Source organism: Solanum tuberosum, unplaced genomic scaffold, assembly GCF_000226075.1.
Source record: "Solanum tuberosum cultivar DM 1-3 516 R44 unplaced genomic scaffold, SolTub_3.0 scf00002, whole genome shotgun sequence".
NCBI lineage: Eukaryota > Viridiplantae > Streptophyta > Magnoliopsida > Solanales > Solanaceae > Solanum > Solanum tuberosum.
Window position 1 is genome coordinate 667,066 of NW_006238928.1, and position 19,001 is coordinate 686,066.

At 35.3% G+C, this 19,001-nt stretch overlaps 2 protein-coding genes across 2 annotated transcripts in view; both read right to left on the reverse strand.

Annotated features, from left to right (window-relative positions):
- The window catches only part of LOC102585519 (uncharacterized), a 14,579-nt gene extending 7,478 nt beyond the window's left edge, over positions 1–7,101 (reverse strand). The window contains exons 1-11 of the mRNA XM_015312383.1: positions 6,796–7,101; positions 6,642–6,695; positions 5,731–6,366; positions 3,952–4,193; positions 3,752–3,826; positions 3,532–3,666; positions 3,269–3,387; positions 2,883–3,188; positions 1,561–1,648; positions 1,234–1,339; positions 1,035–1,148 (exon numbers count right to left, since the gene is read on the reverse strand). Coding sequence (XP_015167869.1) covers positions 1,035–1,148; positions 1,234–1,339; positions 1,561–1,648; positions 2,883–3,188; positions 3,269–3,387; positions 3,532–3,666; positions 3,752–3,826; positions 3,952–4,193; positions 5,731–6,366; positions 6,642–6,689 — 1,869 coding nt within the window. The 5' untranslated portion in view covers positions 6,690–6,695; positions 6,796–7,101. The remainder of the gene's footprint in view (positions 1–1,034; positions 1,149–1,233; positions 1,340–1,560; positions 1,649–2,882; positions 3,189–3,268; positions 3,388–3,531; positions 3,667–3,751; positions 3,827–3,951; positions 4,194–5,730; positions 6,367–6,641; positions 6,696–6,795) is intronic.
- A 4,172-nt stretch (positions 7,102–11,273) lies between these two features.
- LOC102585856 (glucose-6-phosphate isomerase 1, chloroplastic) lies at positions 11,274–18,146 on the reverse strand. Its single transcript, XM_006338021.2, has 14 exons — positions 17,228–18,146; positions 16,628–16,744; positions 15,950–16,048; positions 15,587–15,670; positions 15,117–15,260; positions 14,670–14,735; positions 14,329–14,397; positions 14,127–14,234; positions 13,395–13,447; positions 13,097–13,235; positions 12,435–12,591; positions 11,950–12,028; positions 11,755–11,821; positions 11,274–11,660 (listed from the first exon to the last, which is right to left on the reverse strand). Exons 1-14 carry the CDS (start codon positions 17,759–17,761, stop codon positions 11,526–11,528), a joined length of 1,851 nt encoding a protein of 616 aa, XP_006338083.1. The 5' UTR covers positions 17,762–18,146; the 3' UTR covers positions 11,274–11,525.
- Between the last annotated feature and the right edge of the window lie 855 nt (positions 18,147–19,001).

Below are 19,001 nucleotides of genomic sequence, written 5' to 3' on the forward strand. Positions count from 1 at the left end.
TATTATTTTTTTCATTTAATATTTATTTTGGGATTCAATGAATTTTGACTGTTCGTATTATGGTAATTAACACTCCTATTTCCAACTAGACTTACAATTCGATACTCATTATTAAATTGTAAGTTATTATTAGCAAGAAAAAATCAACAATCTTTACATCTTCCATTTGGGTAATAGTGATGATTTTTCATAATCATAGTTACTATGAATTTTTAATAATTAGTCATAATGATTTTCCATTACACATTTAATATATTTGAATTCTTTTACATATTTTATCCTTAGATTACAGTTTTATTTCTACATTACATTTAAATGTTATAAATTGTTTAATAAATTAAATATTAAATAGTAAATCATCATATTAGTATACATAAATTACCACCAACTCTTCATTATGTAAATGTATGCAACTCCCACTAATTATATTCATTATGTTTTTTACTCTCATCTCTCATTGATAATCTCAAATGGATTAATATCATATTTATGAAAACTCTTTGTGTTCCTCAATGCTATCCTATAAATAGTGACATTTGACACAACAATGTACACAATTAAACCAACTGGGAAAAAAAACATGAAAAAATCTCTATGCTCTCTTCTCTCGTCTCTTTTGATTTGTTTAGTTTAACATTTCTGTTTCTTGTTTGTTGTTATTGTACAAACAAGAAACATAAATGTTTGTTGTTTTCTATTGTTGCTTTGTATACATTAGCCTAGCATATGGTATTTTAGTATCCTCATTTGAATATTGAATTTGTGCAATAGCTAATTATTTTTACTTTATGCACTCTTTTAGTCAATTTTACAGTTAAAGGTATATTCTTTTTATTAGGAAGATATATGTAGTTCCTATTGAGACAATGATGGATTTTTTTCATAAATACCAAAGATTTGAAGGGGATAAAATATGTCATTTGCAATACAAAATTTATATGGAGTATTTTGGGATAAACGCGAAGCCAATGCAGAGAAACAATTCTTTACTCTTCCTTCAGTTGTAGAAATGCTAGTGAAGATGACAAACTCACCTTAAGATGACTATTTTCATCAAATGCTGTTGAGTAATTAATAAAGAGTTGTACTTTGCCAACAAGCTCGTGTTCTGGTTCACGATAGATGGACCACCACCGAAGTTTCTCACCCTGAATGGAACTTAACTTTAAGAATCATGAGCTAACTGAAGCAATAATTCTAGTTGATAACTAAGTTGAATTCAGACACGTTTACCGGTTCTTCAGCAATGGTGGCAACTTGAGCAAGGACACGACCATAATGCTTTCCGTTGGAATCCAGTACCTCAACAATTAGATCATCTCCAAGATTATCTGGAAAACTGTAAAGATGTTCACATAAAAAACAACATACCCAGTGAAATCCCCAAGTGGGGTGTGGGGAGGGAAGAGTGTAAGCAGGCCTTACCCCTACTCGTGGAGGTAGAGAGGGTACAGTGTTCACATTACAATCCAAAAATTATAGCAGTTATTCAGAGACAAAATATGCATTTAACAGAATTCTATCGAAAGAAAATAGGATGACGGACGAAGAAAAGCTTACAAAATGTGGGTTTCGCCTGATCCGGGTTGCATTTTAATAGCATCCTCTTCCATTGAACTTTTTAGTCGTAAGAAACAATGGTATGTCTCTGATCACATATTAGGTTTCATGGGTGAGATAACATATAGTAAATAGAATCATTATATTACATAAGTTTTAGTAAAAATAAAGCGCCTCTATGGTCACAGAATTTGTGCCACTTATGCCCTTGTAAAGTGAGAAGCATGAAAAGCAAATGAGGGTTAAAGAAAGATCAAGAACATACAATTTTCTCATAAGACCAATTATTTTAAACCCACTGTTTACTGAGAACAGTGTAACAACTTGAACTGCGCTTAATCTCGATTTTGCATTTTTAGTTTTGTTAGCTTGTTAAGATCAATAACATTGTAAGATATCTGCAGGCAAGCTGGCCAGGACACCATGGTTAAATAGAATCAGAAACCATCTCCCATTAAATTTTGCATCGCAGGAGTGTATCTCAGAAATGGCAGCTATTTTGAACATCACGGGGTTTCAGTGGGTTATGTGAGACAGTTCCTACTCCCTACAACCTTCTAAGCTATTGTAGCAGCCCAGAAATGAACAAGAAAATAAGCAAAGTGGTGGAATACCATTCTTACTAGCGTTTTGTAGACAATATGGGAAGAGAGAACTCAAGATTGTTTGAAGACAAAAACTGCTCCACCAGAAGATCAAAATGTTCTGCTATAACCATTTTGGTGTAAAAGAAGAATATGTAAATGATGAGGTAAGTATGATAGGTTTCATAGAGAGGTCCTACAGGGGAATGACAGGGATACACGTTTTTTTTTTTTAGGGTTCAAGAATTCTTGTGCAGTCAGGGCTACTGATGTAAATACTATTGCAGCAGTTACTTAGTGCTCTTTTAATACAATTATAACCTCCTTAAAAAAAAGCATATCAACCTAAAGAATTCATTTATATGGTAAAAGCAGACTAATCACAGAATAAACAGAAGAATTTAGTCAACTTGGATTAATAATGTTAAACAAGAATGAATCTCTCTCACATACTACAAAAGTCTATGAATGTATATCTGGTGCTTGATAATTGGGGATTAACATGTCCATATTGTAAGTGAACAACTATTTACAATGGACGGATTGTTGATAATTTATCAAGGAGATAAATAAGGATGTTGAGATAATTTTGTTCAGGAACAGCTGAAACTAAAATGATTAGAACAATAAGTTTTTACTGTACCTCAAATGGGTTAAAAGTGACACGCAACTACAGGATGAGTGATACCTAAACTAACAATACAAGAATCAACATTCAAGAGAAATGAACTTCTTTACCTTGAACAACATCATAAGACGATGGACTGCTGCGGAGAGATGTCACACCAATTTTCAGGAGTCCAGAAACTTGCTTTATATATTGGGTGCTCGCCTGCATGTATGCCAAACTCTGGCGCGAGAAGGAACCATTTGCAGGCACACGAGGAGCAAAATGGACTTTGCGCATCGCTCGCCATCCGGAAGAGATTGATGACCGCATATTGGATAGGTGATATCTAACAGATTCAATCTTTATTTTTGGTGTTCTTAGGGAAGAAAAACTGCAGCCGGTGGGTGGGTCCAGGCCCATCTTAACCTTCCTAACTGCAAAATCAGAAAAAGGTCAACAACAGAATCTTCAGTAGTATTACCCTGAAATATTACAAGTAAATACCATGGATTACCTTGGATCTTCATCTTTCCAACCATTTGCTTAGGTTTTGGGGCAGCTGCTTCCTTAGGAAGCTCGGAAGAGCGGTTTGCCATTAATTCCTCCTCTGATTGTAACAGAACTTGCTGTAACCTGTAAATCCATATAGGAGACGAAAGTTGAACACAGCTATAAATCATCTCAGTGATTGTTATAGACTTCTTCCCAAAATGACACTAAAACCAGAAAAGATCATAGCAACTGCTCAATAGCGTGGAACAGGAGAAAAAAACTGACCTAAATGAATTCCTTAAGAGAGCACATTCACTTTCCAAAAACATCGGAGCTTCTATGCAACCCCTAGCCCAAGAATGCAAGCAGAGCCGAACACATGCATCATAGGCGAGCACGCGATGCCATGGGCCCAATGCACTATATTGGATAGAAAATCATCACTGATAGTACTGGAAAAGTAACTGTACATTGTAAATTTGTTTTGTGTTAACAGTAAAGGTACCTGGCATGAAAAGTTGGAAGGCGAGCGGGATAAGAACCCAATGGCCCTCCACTTTCTGCAGCAGCAGCAGTCGTCCTGAAAAACAGGTGTAAGCAGATATAAGCTGAAATTCAGGAAGTATTGTTCTTTCAAAGAAGAAAGGCACTATGGCCAGCGGAAAAGATAAAGCTTTAGGTTTTGTAACTGGTTCGTGAACAAACCTCACAGGTGAGTCGGAATGATTTGGAACTTTGACCTGGGGGTTTATGCCAGAAGAAATGTTACTATCTGCCTTTGCTGAGAGACCACAATCTTCTGCCATAGATGATTGCACATTAGCTGTTCTAGAGGCAGGGATCCATTCATCAACTTCTTTGATTTCAGCAGCAGAACTGCAAAATGGAGGTGCACTGGGGACATCGTCATCAGTGACCTTCTTCTGTAAATTCCCAGAGGTCATATCCTGAAAGTGATTGAATTAGCTTCACCAGAGAGTGTCTATGTTCTCTAGAAGATATGAGGAACCACGTAAGTACATGAGAAAAAATCCATTGCACAAGTAGAACAATTTAAATTCAACTCGGAAACAATCGGCAAAGTGGAAAAGGAAAACGTAGCCGTCAATAATAGCTAATCAGACTTGGTGATCATTTATAGTACAGTAATATTATCATAACCTCTTGGTGAAGGAGGAATCGAACAATTCACAGTTATCAGTTTGAAAGGTGTGCTCTTTTACTTGTCTAGCAACACCTGACAGCTCAAAATTTGAGAATAAAAAGGATTACATATGTCGACTGGGCTTCATTTGAAGATGTGACCACCTCCTTTTACATTGTCAGGTGACAACTCGCTCGTGCTGTGAGATTTTGAGATGGTTCAGGCTGCAAAGGACAATGCCCAGCACAGTAAGGAGGCTCATAAGAAGGAAGAGAAGTTGAAGAGCGAGGGATGTCTCACCCTTGGCACTCATGTGAGTCCATGAGAGAAAAGAAATAGGAGAGCTTTAGTAGGTGTAGAGAACAACTACGTATGTTTAAGGAATTACCTATCATTCCTAACTTCTTTTTGGTGCAACCACAAAATTCTTGTTTGTATAGAAGACTGGGTGTCGTTCCGATCATATTATATTGTAGATTCTCTACTATTTGGTATACTGCTTGTACACAGATGATTTTTCCAATATATTAATATAATTATCAACTTCATCTAAAAATGATAACACATTCATGCATAAAATGTTTGAACTTTTTGTCCCCACAATTTTTCATCTTCAAGATAATGTTCGAACGTAAAAGGCATTCATAACCATTGGTATTACATAATCTGTTCACCAGCAAATCATAGAACAAGGTCAATTGAAAACTTCGCAATGTAAACTCAGAACTACAATTCTGCCTAGTTGAGGAACTCCAAGTCATAAACACACGACACAGTTATTTTCTCAGATAGACAATGATTCCTTATAGTAAATAGTTGAATAATTCCTTATCAAAAAAAAAATAGTCACATAATCTCTCTTTTTATATAACCATGGTGCCCCGGACAGTTTGCATGCACCTCGACTAAGACAAATGAGAAGAAATCACCTAGTATTTTTGTCTCTAAAGGGATTTGAACTTGAGACCTCAAGGTTTTTTAACCCACTTCAATGGCCACTAGGTCACATCCTTTATTGCTAAATAGGCACATAGTCTTAAGTCGTGGAAGATGAAAAATTAAGATTCATATTTCTTAGAAATGGCAATGCACAGAATCTAAAGTAAGAGTGCGGACGAAGACATCACACAAGAGCACATTCAAGAAACCTTATGACAACCATTAGCGAGGAGCATCAGATATTCCTTAAAGGATATCTATGAATGACTGCTTCAATCATGAATAAAAACACTGTAGCACTATTCAATATAACCAAATTCTAAAGCTAATTCCATTTTCGAAGAATACATTAGTTTAACAATTGGTAACTCAATTTAAACATAGCTAAAACAAGTTAATACCTTCTGAGTCTTGTTTCCTGTATTCAATTTAGATGGAATGCTGGAAGCATACCCTTCAGATGCATAATTTGTTGATCGTGGAACAGTTCCATTCTTTGTCCCAACTTGGGTGGAAGAGAACTCAGAGCTTGCAGCAGAATCAGAAGATTCCTCCTCAGTATACACACTACTTCCAATTGGGTATCTATTAGCTCCTCTCATCAATCTATCGACCACGTGTCCACGACCTCTCCCCAACGTCTCCATCGACGAACTAACATCATCAGAGTACATACTGTCACTTGCATACTGTGTAGCACCGCGCCTAGGTGGGAGATTGTAGTATCTCTGAGTGGCTGCAGTAGTGCTAGGAACTCTGTCATCATGTGGTGATGAATCCAATGAGTATCTCCCCCCATAAACCTCCTCTTCCGAGTCAGTGATCATGTCATTATCAGAAACCGACGCACTATCATCTAAATCCGCAGGTATAACTCTAGATACAGGAATAACCCCCGACAGATGACCACTCCGGAATTTCGAAGGCGGTGGAAGCCCAACATTGCGACCCCCATTTCTCATACTCCCAATTGGATCAATCCTTGATCCTTGGCTTGAAATTGAGAAAGGAACCTCCTTAGTCTGCTGCCCAGAACCCTGATTTTCAAATGACAGCAACAAAAATCAAGAATCAAATCACTTCATAAGCATCACATCATTTGCTGAATTTCAAATTTCAAAAATCAAAAAATCAAAATCCCTCCTACAACAGGACAAAGAAAATCTGACATCATAAACTTCAAAATTCAAACTTTCAAGAATATGGGGAAACCCCACTTAGTTAAAAGTCCTAATAAAACAAAAAAACACAAACCCATATAGAATCAAAAGACAAAATTACAGAAAGGATAAATAAAATTGAGAAATGATACCTCTCTAACCCACTTTAGGGCGTTATTATCAAGACCCTCAGTGAACATCTGCTTCTGTAATCAAAATAAAAGAAGAATCCCAAATAAGAGAAAATCACAATGCATCAGTTAACTAAAAACAAAACAAACAAAAAAGACTTGACAAGTATAGTACCACTGTACCAGTGAACAAAACGATGTCGTTTCTAATGAAGCACGAACAGTGTTACTTCATCACTGGGTTGGTTCAAATTAAAAAAAGAACCTTTTTTTATTATTATTTCTTTGTGGGTTTTGCGTGAAGAAAAACAGAAATGGCAGAAGAAGAGGAAATTGTTAGCCGAAAAGTACTGAGCACGTACAAATGGTGAAGAAAAACGGAAACGGGGTAGGGGGGTTGGAGGGGGGTGGGGTAGAACGACAACAAAAAGAGGAGTCGAACGTTGTAATGTGAACAACCTTTACTGCTCTGTTTTTTTTTACTCTCTCTCTCTATGTTTTTCCCGCTTGCTTAAACGATGAAGAAAGAGAAACACTCACATGGGGGTAGTGGGTGGAGGGGCCCACAAATCTTAGTTGTTTTTTTTTTTTTGAAAATTTCTAAATTTAGATAATTTTATTAAGGTTTCATTTTCCATATTTGCCCTCCTTGAAAATTGAAATTTGTAAATTTGTTCTTGTTCACTTCTCATTGATGAATCTTATCAAAAAAGAAATAGTCCAAAATTTATATTTTTTTTTAGTAATTTGAGTTGTATTAAAATTAAATTCAAATTTGTATGTCGTTCAAGTTACATATATACATATGGAGTTGAAATTACGGAATTACTTGTGTAATTTAAATATCAGATAGTAAAAATAATGAAACAATTTACGATCTATATATAATTTAGATAGCATGGTGGAAATTGGCCACCACCACATGAAGGTTCTACCTTTAAAAGGAAAGTATCCTTATTTGAGATTTCTCTAGGTTTGAAATTTGAAATTGAGAATTATGATTATTATAAGAATATTTCATCCATCTCATTATACTCAATGGGTAATTGTATGAATTTGTTATGAAAAATACTATTAGAAAAATATGAAATTCATCATATTTGATTTATCACACATCTTTTTATATCGTTTATTAAAACAAAACAAAAATGAGAGATGGAAAAGAGGAAAGATATTGTGAGAGCTAATAGACTATTTATATTAGATTAACTACAAGTCAATTATCGCAATAATTAATTACATACTTGTTTAGAAAAAAGAAATAAAAAATAAAAAACAATTATTTCAAAATGTCATCAAAACATGAATCAATTCTTAATGTCTTTTTTATTTTTTATAATTGAAAAATTTACACTTATAAAACTACATGAATGTGTAATAATGTTTGCTTTAAATAAAGAGCTCATCGGTTACACCAAACTTTATCATGCTTGTTACATTTTGTAACTATATATTATAATTTATAACATATCATCAATAAAATAGTTGTAGAAATTTTTGAATTTTCATGGAATAAGGGCAATTTGGGTAATTCAATATCCAACGGTACTTTTGTTACAAACAAACCTTATGGAAGAAACAAAAAATTCAATAAAGAATAACGAGAGAGAATATTGGTTAACAGTATATAATATGAGACAAAAACTAATAATTGAATTTACAGTAAAAATATTTTAAATTTAAATAACAACATGGAGTATTTTCAAATTAAATATAAAAGGAAGTAGAAGGTTCAATTTTAAAGTAATTTGTCGTCAAGATGATGGATTTTGACACAATAATGAGAAAAATAACAACATTATAAAATATGTCTCTGTTAATGACACATGAAATTAAATTAATAACTGGTAGTATTATATAAAATTTCAATAATTGAGGTAAATTAATGATGTAGTAGCAATATGAAATGCAATAGTCGAAATATACACACATAAAATTAACATGGACTTCACGCTAATTTGCACATATTTTTATCAAGTATTTGTTAATTTTCATCATCGTAGATATAGAGTGATTTTATACATCAAAACTTAGACGAATGAAGTAACTCACCAAATAAAAAAAAATTATGTGTTAGGATTTGAAATTAATCTCCCTTATATTTATAATCGTTAAGCCGTGTAAGTGCACACAAAAATACTAATGGACAAATAATTTTTAACACATGAAATAAAAGTTATTTTTAATTTACATGTTATTTTTAATATTATTTTGTTATGAATTACTTGAGTCGAGGATCTTTCGAAAACAACTTCTTTATCTCAATAGGTTAGAGATAAAATTTGTGCAGCACCTTAATCTCTTCAGACGCCACCTAGTGAGATTACACTAGATATATTATTATGTTGTTTACATCGAGTATATTTCATGAAAATATCAAGTAATTAGAATTCAAAATATCACACATTGATTAATCAAATACAGGTTCAATAACCAAAAAAAAAATCCAAATCAGATCGATTCACGAAATGCATTTCTGGATATTTTCAATGTCCCAGTCACTTATGAAATGTAAGATATATTTAATTAAACTCAACAAGATTCATTCGTCTTTTCTTTCTAATAAATGATCAAAACTTCATTATGTCACCGAAAAATCAATAAAAATATCAAGCTAAGTCTAAGGACTTAACTAACCTACTAGTAACTTCTTCTTTTTTCTTAATCATTTATTTAAAGCTTGGTGGCTTAATTATAGTAGTAGTCTATTCTACTAGTACTTGGCATTATAGTGTTGACCACTTTGACATTAAACAAAATCAATGAAGAATCAACTTTAATTTGAATTTCGAAGAGGATTTAATTTATTAGTGGGACCATAACTTTGATTTTGTTTTTTATTAATTCAAACCATAAAGTATATACCCTACATAAAAAGGTTTATAACATAAACAAAATCAATCATTAATCTTTTCCCATGATACAAACTCCTTTGTTGGTGTTTTTGAAGTACGAGGAACTATCATCTTTGTTTATCCAACTTTAACGTTATTTTGTTTTGCTCTTTGTAACCTTTTTAAACATAATCAACATTAAAGTAATGAATATTCAAATAATCCGTAGTAATTAAAGGGTACTGGAATTCTAATTAGTGATAATGACATACCAACATAATCAAAATTGCAAATTGTCTGTCAATTTGGCATAAAAAGGCCATTGTTTCAATTTGATTAGGTTGAATTCATCGACAGACATTTAAAGTTGACACTATTTTTTACACCTACAGTAGAGTAAATGGTACAATCGATCCTACTACAAGTGTTTAAATAGTACAAGTCTCAACTGAAGTGTCTAAGTGAAAAATGATGTCAATTTTAGGTGTCGGTCGTCTATTGCCCCAAAGGAGCCTAAAACTTCTGTGTTTAAATTAAAGCTTCCTTAATCATTTCTCCAACATGAATAGAAACAGTTAATCAAGTAGCATTACCCAACCGATGAGAGGTATAGTGGAATGTCACTAATCCATGATCTTTTAATTAGAAGTTTCGAGTTCAAAATACAAATATTAGAAAACTTTTCGAGAAAAGAGTGCAATACCTCCTTTTTAAAAGGCATTTGTATTACGAATTCAAATTAATCGAGAAAAGAGTGCAATACCTTTTTTTTAGTAGGCATTGGTATTACGAATTCAAATTAATCGAGAAAAGAGTGCTACACCTCCTTTTTAGAAGGCATTTGTATTACAAATTCAAATTAATCGAGTAAGTACATTTCAAATTATCAAGAGAAAAGAGATCATGCCCCTATACTTATTGCCTATAAGTATCTGTTTAAACTGGATTTGATCTCTACAAGTAATTGATATTGTGATTTAACTTGGTAGTTAGGCGACTACCAGTATAGAGAAAGAAACATTCAATCACACTATCGATCCAACTTGTTGATGGAAGCTACGTTGTTTGGACTGTTCAAAAATGTCACCAGAAGTGTGTCCGATCCTCCAAATATAGTGCAGTTTTGGAAGATCTGACACAGATGCAACAACATTTTTAGAGAGTCCGAGCAAACTAGGATGGAAGTACCAAGTTACATCACAGTATCAATAACTTTTAGAAGTGTAATTTTCAAGGATACCGACTTCAACTTACTTGCAATTGACTACTTGTGGGTCAACTACTTTCCTAGTTGAGTAAATTTCACAGCATTGCAAGATATTTATTATTTCTCTTTACTTGTTTGGTTGGAGTTGTGGGTCCTTTTCTAACAAATATTTGGTGACCCAGGGAAGAAATTCAGGACAATATGGTCTCTTTCTCTTGCAGGTGCAGCCAAAAAGCACAAATCAAAGTGGAATAGACCAACTCACTGGTCCCTGGTACCAACCCACAGTATTGAAATGGACTCAAATATATGTGATCTGTGAAAGAATCTGAGCGTCCAACCCAAAACGTTAAGCCAATGGGGTGGGGTCTCCCCTTTGGAGAACCTTACACAATCGATGAAGGACAAGTGTAGTATTATTTAACGGGACTGGACCACGAGATAATATATCTCTATGAAGATTCCACCTCTTACAGACCAACTATTCTTTCTGCACCAAGTTTCAGGCCAAGATCACAACGGTATCAATAGAATGTCAAGTTTCACAATGTATCATCAGAAATTGGTTGGTTTTACTTGTAGTATGTATGTCCAATCAATAAGAAAAAAAGAGGGTGAAGAAAAGCATATTATAAACAGCTGCAATGTCTACAAACTCAAGCTTTCTGAAATTTATTTGATCATGGGGAAGCAATATGCTCTCTGATACAGCTAATAGATGTGAACATGGTGCTTTGAAAAGAAAAAAATGGATTTTTAAGTTCGGAATCCCCAATAATCAGCCACCATAAGGCCGGACCCTATCTTGGGCACATATGTATTTCTCGGATGTATGCAGAAACATCAGAATGTTCAATGCAAGATCTAGGCATATAACTCGTCAACATTACACTCGCCCAGATAAACTCTTATGCTCTGAGGAGTACCACAATTACCTTCGGCAATAAGAGCTCTGTCATTAGCAGCCATGTGTGCAATAATCTTATAGATCATTTCAATCTGCCAAATGGCAAAAAGGGTAGTCAGCAATTTGCAACCTTTGTATGTGTAAATAAAGAAAAAATGAAGAAAGCCATATAGAGATGGATCATACATCGTCTTCACAATGGCAACGTTCAGCTATTTCATCCAGAGTAAGTGGTTCAACAGGCTGTTTACAGCTGGAGAAAGAAAATAACATAGTTACTAGCTGTCGTCTCACCAAAGAGAGAACTTGAAGGAAAAGAATTTGCATCAGTATTTTTCAACCCAAGCAAGAATAATGAGAACCAAGATCCCATCGACATACCTGGCCTCATTAAGTACTTGAAGGACACGCTTTTGAAGCGCAAGAACTTCTCCAGCAGCTTTTTTCCCAGCTTCCACACCTGACACCATAATAGATGTTAGTTGGCCTTGCGTGAATAGGACATAATTAACTTCAATTGAATTAGCAAAGAGGAAATGGTTGAACCCCCTTTACAATTTGAACGGAAGAAAATGACCACATGAAGATCTCGTGTTTTATTTTCAGATCTTATGTGTTAATATAAACATCACTCGAGAGATCTTGACATAAAACTAAAAAAGAAGAAGTTGTAATGGGCCACAAAACCAACTGAACCAGTTAGCCAATATGGTATCCTCGTCTGGAAGTCTTATCTAATTACGATTCAACTATGATACAGGATAGACAGAGACTTGTGGTTTAATTAGCGCTGGTTTACATAAACAAGCATTAGCATTGAGCTCTTATTGAAGTCCATTTAAGGAACAAAAGGATAAAGGAAATACCAGGTTGATGATAAGCGTTAATGTTGACAAGTGAAGCATAAATCCCAACAGCTCGCTCGTAGAGTGCTACTAGAGCTCCAACAGATCTAGGTGTCACTTCCTGCACAGTGACTGTGATGGACTCCCGATCATTCGAATACAGAGCTGACCTTGTTCCCTGCAAAACATGGATCAACCTTTTGAATAAAGCTACAAATAGCAAGAAAAATAAAACACAAAAGAACAAAAGATTGTTACTGTGTAAGGAAAAAAGTATGTAACATAAATAAAAAACCGTGAGATTCTGTGATAAAGGCCATGGGTCAAACATTCACAAAAATCTCTTTTGGTACGGTAAATTTTTTATTAACATCATTACCAAGGAAGTACTGACAAGTTTTAAAAGTATACAAAAAGCTGGGAATTTTTTCACACAGTGCCTAGACAATTCAAACTTCTTTACAAATTAATCAGAAACTTGTTCTTTTTAGTAGAATGCTAAAAGATTGTGTCATCTCAATTATCTTCTGTTCATCAACTATCAATTGTATAGTAGGTCAGTTTATAGAGCATTCAACATCTCACTGTATGAAGCCTCTAGAACATCTTGCATTTCTTGCACTAAACCTTCACTCCCGCTTCCGATCTCTCTACTAAACTAAAATATTACTAGAAGAACTAACCTGTAACATTCCAAAGAGGTAGTCACCACAAGTAACACCAGGTTCAAGCTCCCAATCATGACCAGGGGGCCTATCACGCAATACTTCAATAAATGTTGCAAAGAAATTGTGCACACCTTCTCGTAGTTGTTGAATATAGCTGGAAACAAGAAAAAGAGGAAACTAAATTTACGGTAAAACTATGACCAGTTAGAAAATACTTAGACGAGCTTCAAAAGAAAGTACACCAGCCTCTGTATTTTCATTTTCTTGTTTATTTTTTCTTTAGTGATGAGTGAAAAGTACAATTTAAACTTACGCATGTTGATCTGTGCTCCCTTTGTTTCCATAAACACTGATCCCTTGATTCACCTGTGAATGGAAAAAAATAGTACAAACATAAACACCAAGGAATCTTATTCACAACTGAATTCTATCAACAATCTGAATTAGTGAATGAAGGGAGATCTTATTCATAACTGAACTTCTATTAACAGCCTAGTCAAGTGGAGAAAGGACAAGCCAGGTACACAAAAGATACTATAGGATTTGTTAGAGTGGGTTAGAGTCCCACATTGGTTGGGGAATGGACAGGTGGTGTACTTATATGGACTTGGCCAATCATGGCCAATCATCTGCTCATGAGTTAGCTTTTGGGGTTGAGTTGGGCTCATGTGCCATATCTTTACATGGTATCAAAGCTAGGTCCATACCCATTTTGGGCTCCTGGTCCACGATCCAGTTGGGCCTAGGAGTGCATGGGGGGGGTTAGAGTCCCACATTGGTTACGTTGGTTGGGAATGGACTAGTGGTCTACTTATATGGACTTGGACAATTCTTTCCTAATAAGCTTTCTTTTGGGGTTAAGTTAGATCTAGGTGCCAACCATATCTTTACAAGATTAAAAAGAAGTAATTACAGGGTTCCTTTTATGAGAGGTGGTTGTCTTAAGTTGGTGCATGTCTGGGGTTACATGAGTAAGTGGAAATGCATCTATTCTGTGTGGTTTTAATCTGAAAAAATTAAAAGCTGGAAACTATAGGAAATATACCCGGTTACCGTCCAGGTCAAACTCTTTCCCCAGAGACTCCATGACAAGCTGCTGTAAATACCTACTGAATAGTAATAAACTGTCCTTGTATGGGAGGACAACCATATCCTGCAAGAGATAAGAAACAGCATATCCACATAGTCAAATACACAACTATATGTTCCTCCGACATCACAACCACAAATCTGAAGGTGAACTAGACCTTGGATCCAACTCCATCAGTTGCCCAGTACCAACACAAAGCTAGTAGCGCTGCCGGGTTATCCCGAACCTGATGACAAATAATAAGTTGGTGCAATAGCAATCATCAATTTGTTCTAGTACAAATCAAAGACAGATTCTTGAAGTATAAAAATAGATAATGGCCCATCTTATGTATTCCTGAAGTCAGCCAAAAAAAAGAAACTATAGCTCCTATAATTCTACAAGGAAATTTATTTCAATTGTATGTACTTGGAAGATTGACTAGTTATTCTCAAAACTTCAAATACAAAAGAGTATTTTATATGCCAAAAGAACATGAAAAAGGCCATATAGTCGTACCACAGTGGTCCTGTTTGCTTCGTCCATCAATGCAGCACCAGCGAGCATCTCTCTAATATCAATTCCCTGGAGTGAAAATATATATGAGGCGTAATGTGACACAAATGTTCTAAGACAAGATGAAATAATTCCCTGTGTCTCATTCTATGCGACAAAGTCTGGCTGACCTTGGATTGTAAGTGTTGTCCTACTTAAATAATACATGCTTGGTAAAATTAGAAGTTTTAAGAAGTTCTGGAGGTTGTATATAAGTCAATTTGATAAAGACAATATCACACCAATCATCACATTCATTTACACAAATGAATTTGAATTCTGAAACTTGTGAGAGTTACATGAAATATTCTTTCTTCTAGAATTGTGTCGAGAAGTTTGGGAAGTTTAAAGCAGTGAATTGTGATATATAAACAAACTGAGATTAGAAATGTGACTTTAGGAGTGTCATACCTGAAGTGCAGCTGGAAGTAAACCAACTGCAGACATTTCAGAGGTTCTTCCACCCACCCAATCAAACATAGGGAATCGGGCCAACCAACCCTCAATTCTAGAAGTGTTGTCAAGCAATGAGTTTTCTTGTGTAATGGCAACACCCTGCACATGAGTGGCAGTAAGCAACAATGAGAAGTGAGAACTATTTAAGAGCAATGCTATGCACAGTCTGCAATGTATACTATAATGGAGAGTGAACAAAAAGACGGAACCAGAGGATAACAGACCAAGCAGAAACTTTTCATAGACCTACTAAAACTCCTAAACCAGTAGATGCAGATTAAACAGAGGTAAGCCGGTCATTATGTTAATTTAACTCTCTTACACAGAACTTTCATTTGCTTAACTAAATACGATACTCATCAGAAAGCTACTCCACCTTATGGCTAAAAAATATGAAAGCAGAAAAAAGAACCTGAGGTCAAAACCTGTTTTGCGAATATCAGGCCAGCTTCACGGAAGGCCTTCTGAACTTCTAGCAAGCCATTTCGGGTTTCTGGAGTGCCTCCACTCTAAGTAACATAAAAAGATCAAAAAGAGCATCAGAAAATCCTCTATTTAAGCAGCCCCCAGCGCTTTGGCATAGTGGTGAGAGTGCAACGTATGATGGGTTCAAACACTGCCGCAGAACAAAAGCGTGGTGTTTAAGTGGAGGAGGGTCGAGGAGTTGGCTCATTATCTTCCAAATTCCGAACCGTGCGTCACTAGCCCTTGGAGATCTCTTGGTTATCAAAAAAGATTCTCTATTTTTGTCAAAGGAAAAAAAAAACAGAAACTAGATGCATAACCACCTTTGAAATAACAATAACAAGTGTTGAAGCCAGCTCAGGGCCAAGTTGCGCAATTTGATGATCAATGCCTGCTGGATCTGTGTTGTCGATAAATCTTATCTGCCAAGAGATGATAAAGCATGGTATAGATAAAAAAAAGGTAAGCAAGAGTACTACACATGTATACAATAAGGAAGATTTATTATGAACTATGTAAAAGACAATTTATATTTTAAATCCTTCATCATTAAGTTTTCAGCACAAGTTATCTAGCATCGTTTTGACTTTATCTACACTCTTAATGAGAGGAAAACAGTTCAGTGGAGAACCTCATTAGTGCTTTTCAAATAAGAGAACAATATCATCATGATCACTACAGATGCAAGAATAAGGGATAGGATTAAGTCAAGTCACTTGCATTGGCTTTGATGTTGTGCAGCACCAGTTTAAGCAAAGGTGCACATTAGATGGCGACATACTGGAAATTTTATGATATAGGTACTCACAACATGTTGAGTAATATGCTCGATATAGGAAGCTGACTAAGAAGATATATTCCTCTTTTGTTCTCATGGGATTTGAAGTTGAGGAAAATTTGGTAATACACCTAAATACTTTACTGCTAAAAGAGCGAGTTCAGTTACCCCAGAAATTTCAAAACATAACAATCACTGATATTTGAACATAATTGCCACTTACCTTCAGAGGAGGGTTGTCAGGTGCCAATGCCTCAGCCACAAATTGTGGTCCAAGAGCTGAACCACCAATTCCAACGGAAAGAATTTGCGTAAATCGGCCACCAGAAGGAGTCTTGATCTGCAAAGTAGATGTTGTAATTCACAATAAGTTGACCAAGCTTTGGGATACAACAGCCCATAATCAATCAAAGGAGCCAAAATATGCTTTCAGATGTTGAGGCTTAAAAGGATTTAGAAGTTAGAAACATAAAGCACATAACAACTCTAAGTCAAAAGGTCATTATAAGCTTATTACTACTTACTATTTCCATTCCCAAACAATCACTGAAACTACATTACTCTTATCATATAATTTTTTAACTATATGCCTCTAGGTTGATCAAAAACAAATAGAGATCATCAAAAATGGCCAAAGTTAAGATTTTTATAGCTTAAGATTATTCGAGCAGACCGAAAGGCAATCAACCACACCAATTGCAAAATCAGCTTCACAAGTGCTCTATTTCAACACAAATTAGGGGTTCTTAATGCAGCACAAAAAAAGCAAATAAAAGGATGGACTTTAGCTGAAACTCAAAAAGCAGAGTTGACACCAACTGACCTTACCACTGACGACATCATTTGCAAACTGGCAAACAGCTTCAAGAGTATTCTCAATCTGCAACCTGAGAAATGAGTTGGGAGCAAGATGAGGACTTCTCAACCAATAGTGACCCACCATTCTACCCTCATCTGGGTTTGCAATAGCTCCCTTCTCCAAATCCACCATATCCTTAAACGCCTTTTGCAAACGAGGCTCCATTTCCTCAAGAAACCCATCAGTGAATCCAACTCGACTAATATCCAAATACAAACCCAACTCCTTGTGCTGATAAAGCCAGTCAACATATCTCTTCCATAGAGCATTCGGGTTTTTCTCCAACCCAACATTCTCCTTCAACTTGTGAACAACGTCATTGTTTCCGGCCGACAAGCTCGCTGAAACCTCACGCGCCACCGCGTGAACATGGAATCTTGATTTATTGGGCAAATAAATTGAACCCAATTGGGAAGAAGTGATTTTGTGAATGGATTTCACTTCAGATTTGAAAGATGAAGAAGGTGAGTAGATGCTAGAGAGAGAAGAAGAAGCCATTAATTCACACACCCAATGATAAAAAAGAGCTGTAAAAGCAAATTAGGAAGCGATATAAACAAGGAGAAAGAGAGATCAAGAAGCCATAGTTGAAAAAAAGAAAGACCCTTTTTGGTTTATTTGGCTTTTGGAAGGTAAAGGGGGGTTCTTTGTATACTATACTAGTGCTGTGATGGTCATTGTTGGTTGATATTTTTTACTTTTTTTTGGTATACAGGGTATTGTATGTGACAGTATTAAATTTTTCAAACTGTAAAACAAGAAGTTGATATGGGGTTGGTGTCTGAGATTGGTTGGTGATGATTTGGGTTTTTTGGAGGTATTGGTGCTATTTTGTGGTAGTTCAAGGACATGGGTCGGCTTCTTGGATATTCTTCTTCTATGTTGTTTGATTCGATCGGTTTCTTCTTCTACAAATATCATGTATCTTTAATAGGCATTTTGGACATATTTCACCTCATATTTGATAGTTCTAGTGTGGTGTTTGGACCAATGTTGGTGTAGGGAGAGGATGCTTAGATAGATGTGTGGACATACTAGGAGAGATATGATTAGGACTGAAGTTATATGAGACAATGTAGGAGTGACCTATGTGGTGGACGATACGAGGAATGTGAAGCTGAAATGATTTAGGCATGCAAAGAGGTGTGAGAGGTTAGTTGTAGAAGGAGCTAAGAGAGGTAGAGGTAGGTCGAAGAAGAATTGGGACGTGGTGATTATACAGGATATGATATACATTTAGCTTACTAAGGAAATGACCCTAAGTTGAAAGGTGTAGAGATCGTGGATTAGGGCACAATGTTAGTACTGTAGGTAGTTGATGTTGGCGCTCGCCCCATCTCCTCGCAACCTTATTATTGGTAGTGTTTAGTATTTATTTCTTCAAAGTTTTACTATTTCTTGCTTCATTTTCTTTGAATCCTGATATAATTTTTGTTATATTATTTTCTTGCAACTCTACTTCGCTATCGGAAACAACCTCTCTATCCCGTAAAGGTAGAAGTAAGATCTACATACACCTTACATCCCCATAAACCCTACAAAATTCTACAAAAAACAAATTAAAGTATCAACAAAGAAAAGAGGTGTGTGATGAATTTAAAATTTATATTTAGGAGGTTCAAGATTCTAAGTTTTTGATTCAAAACTTAATATGTACAATACTTTTCTGAATTTTATACACTTGTGTATCTTGATCTATGTAAAAAAATGAAAGAATTCACTACCAACATTTCACTCT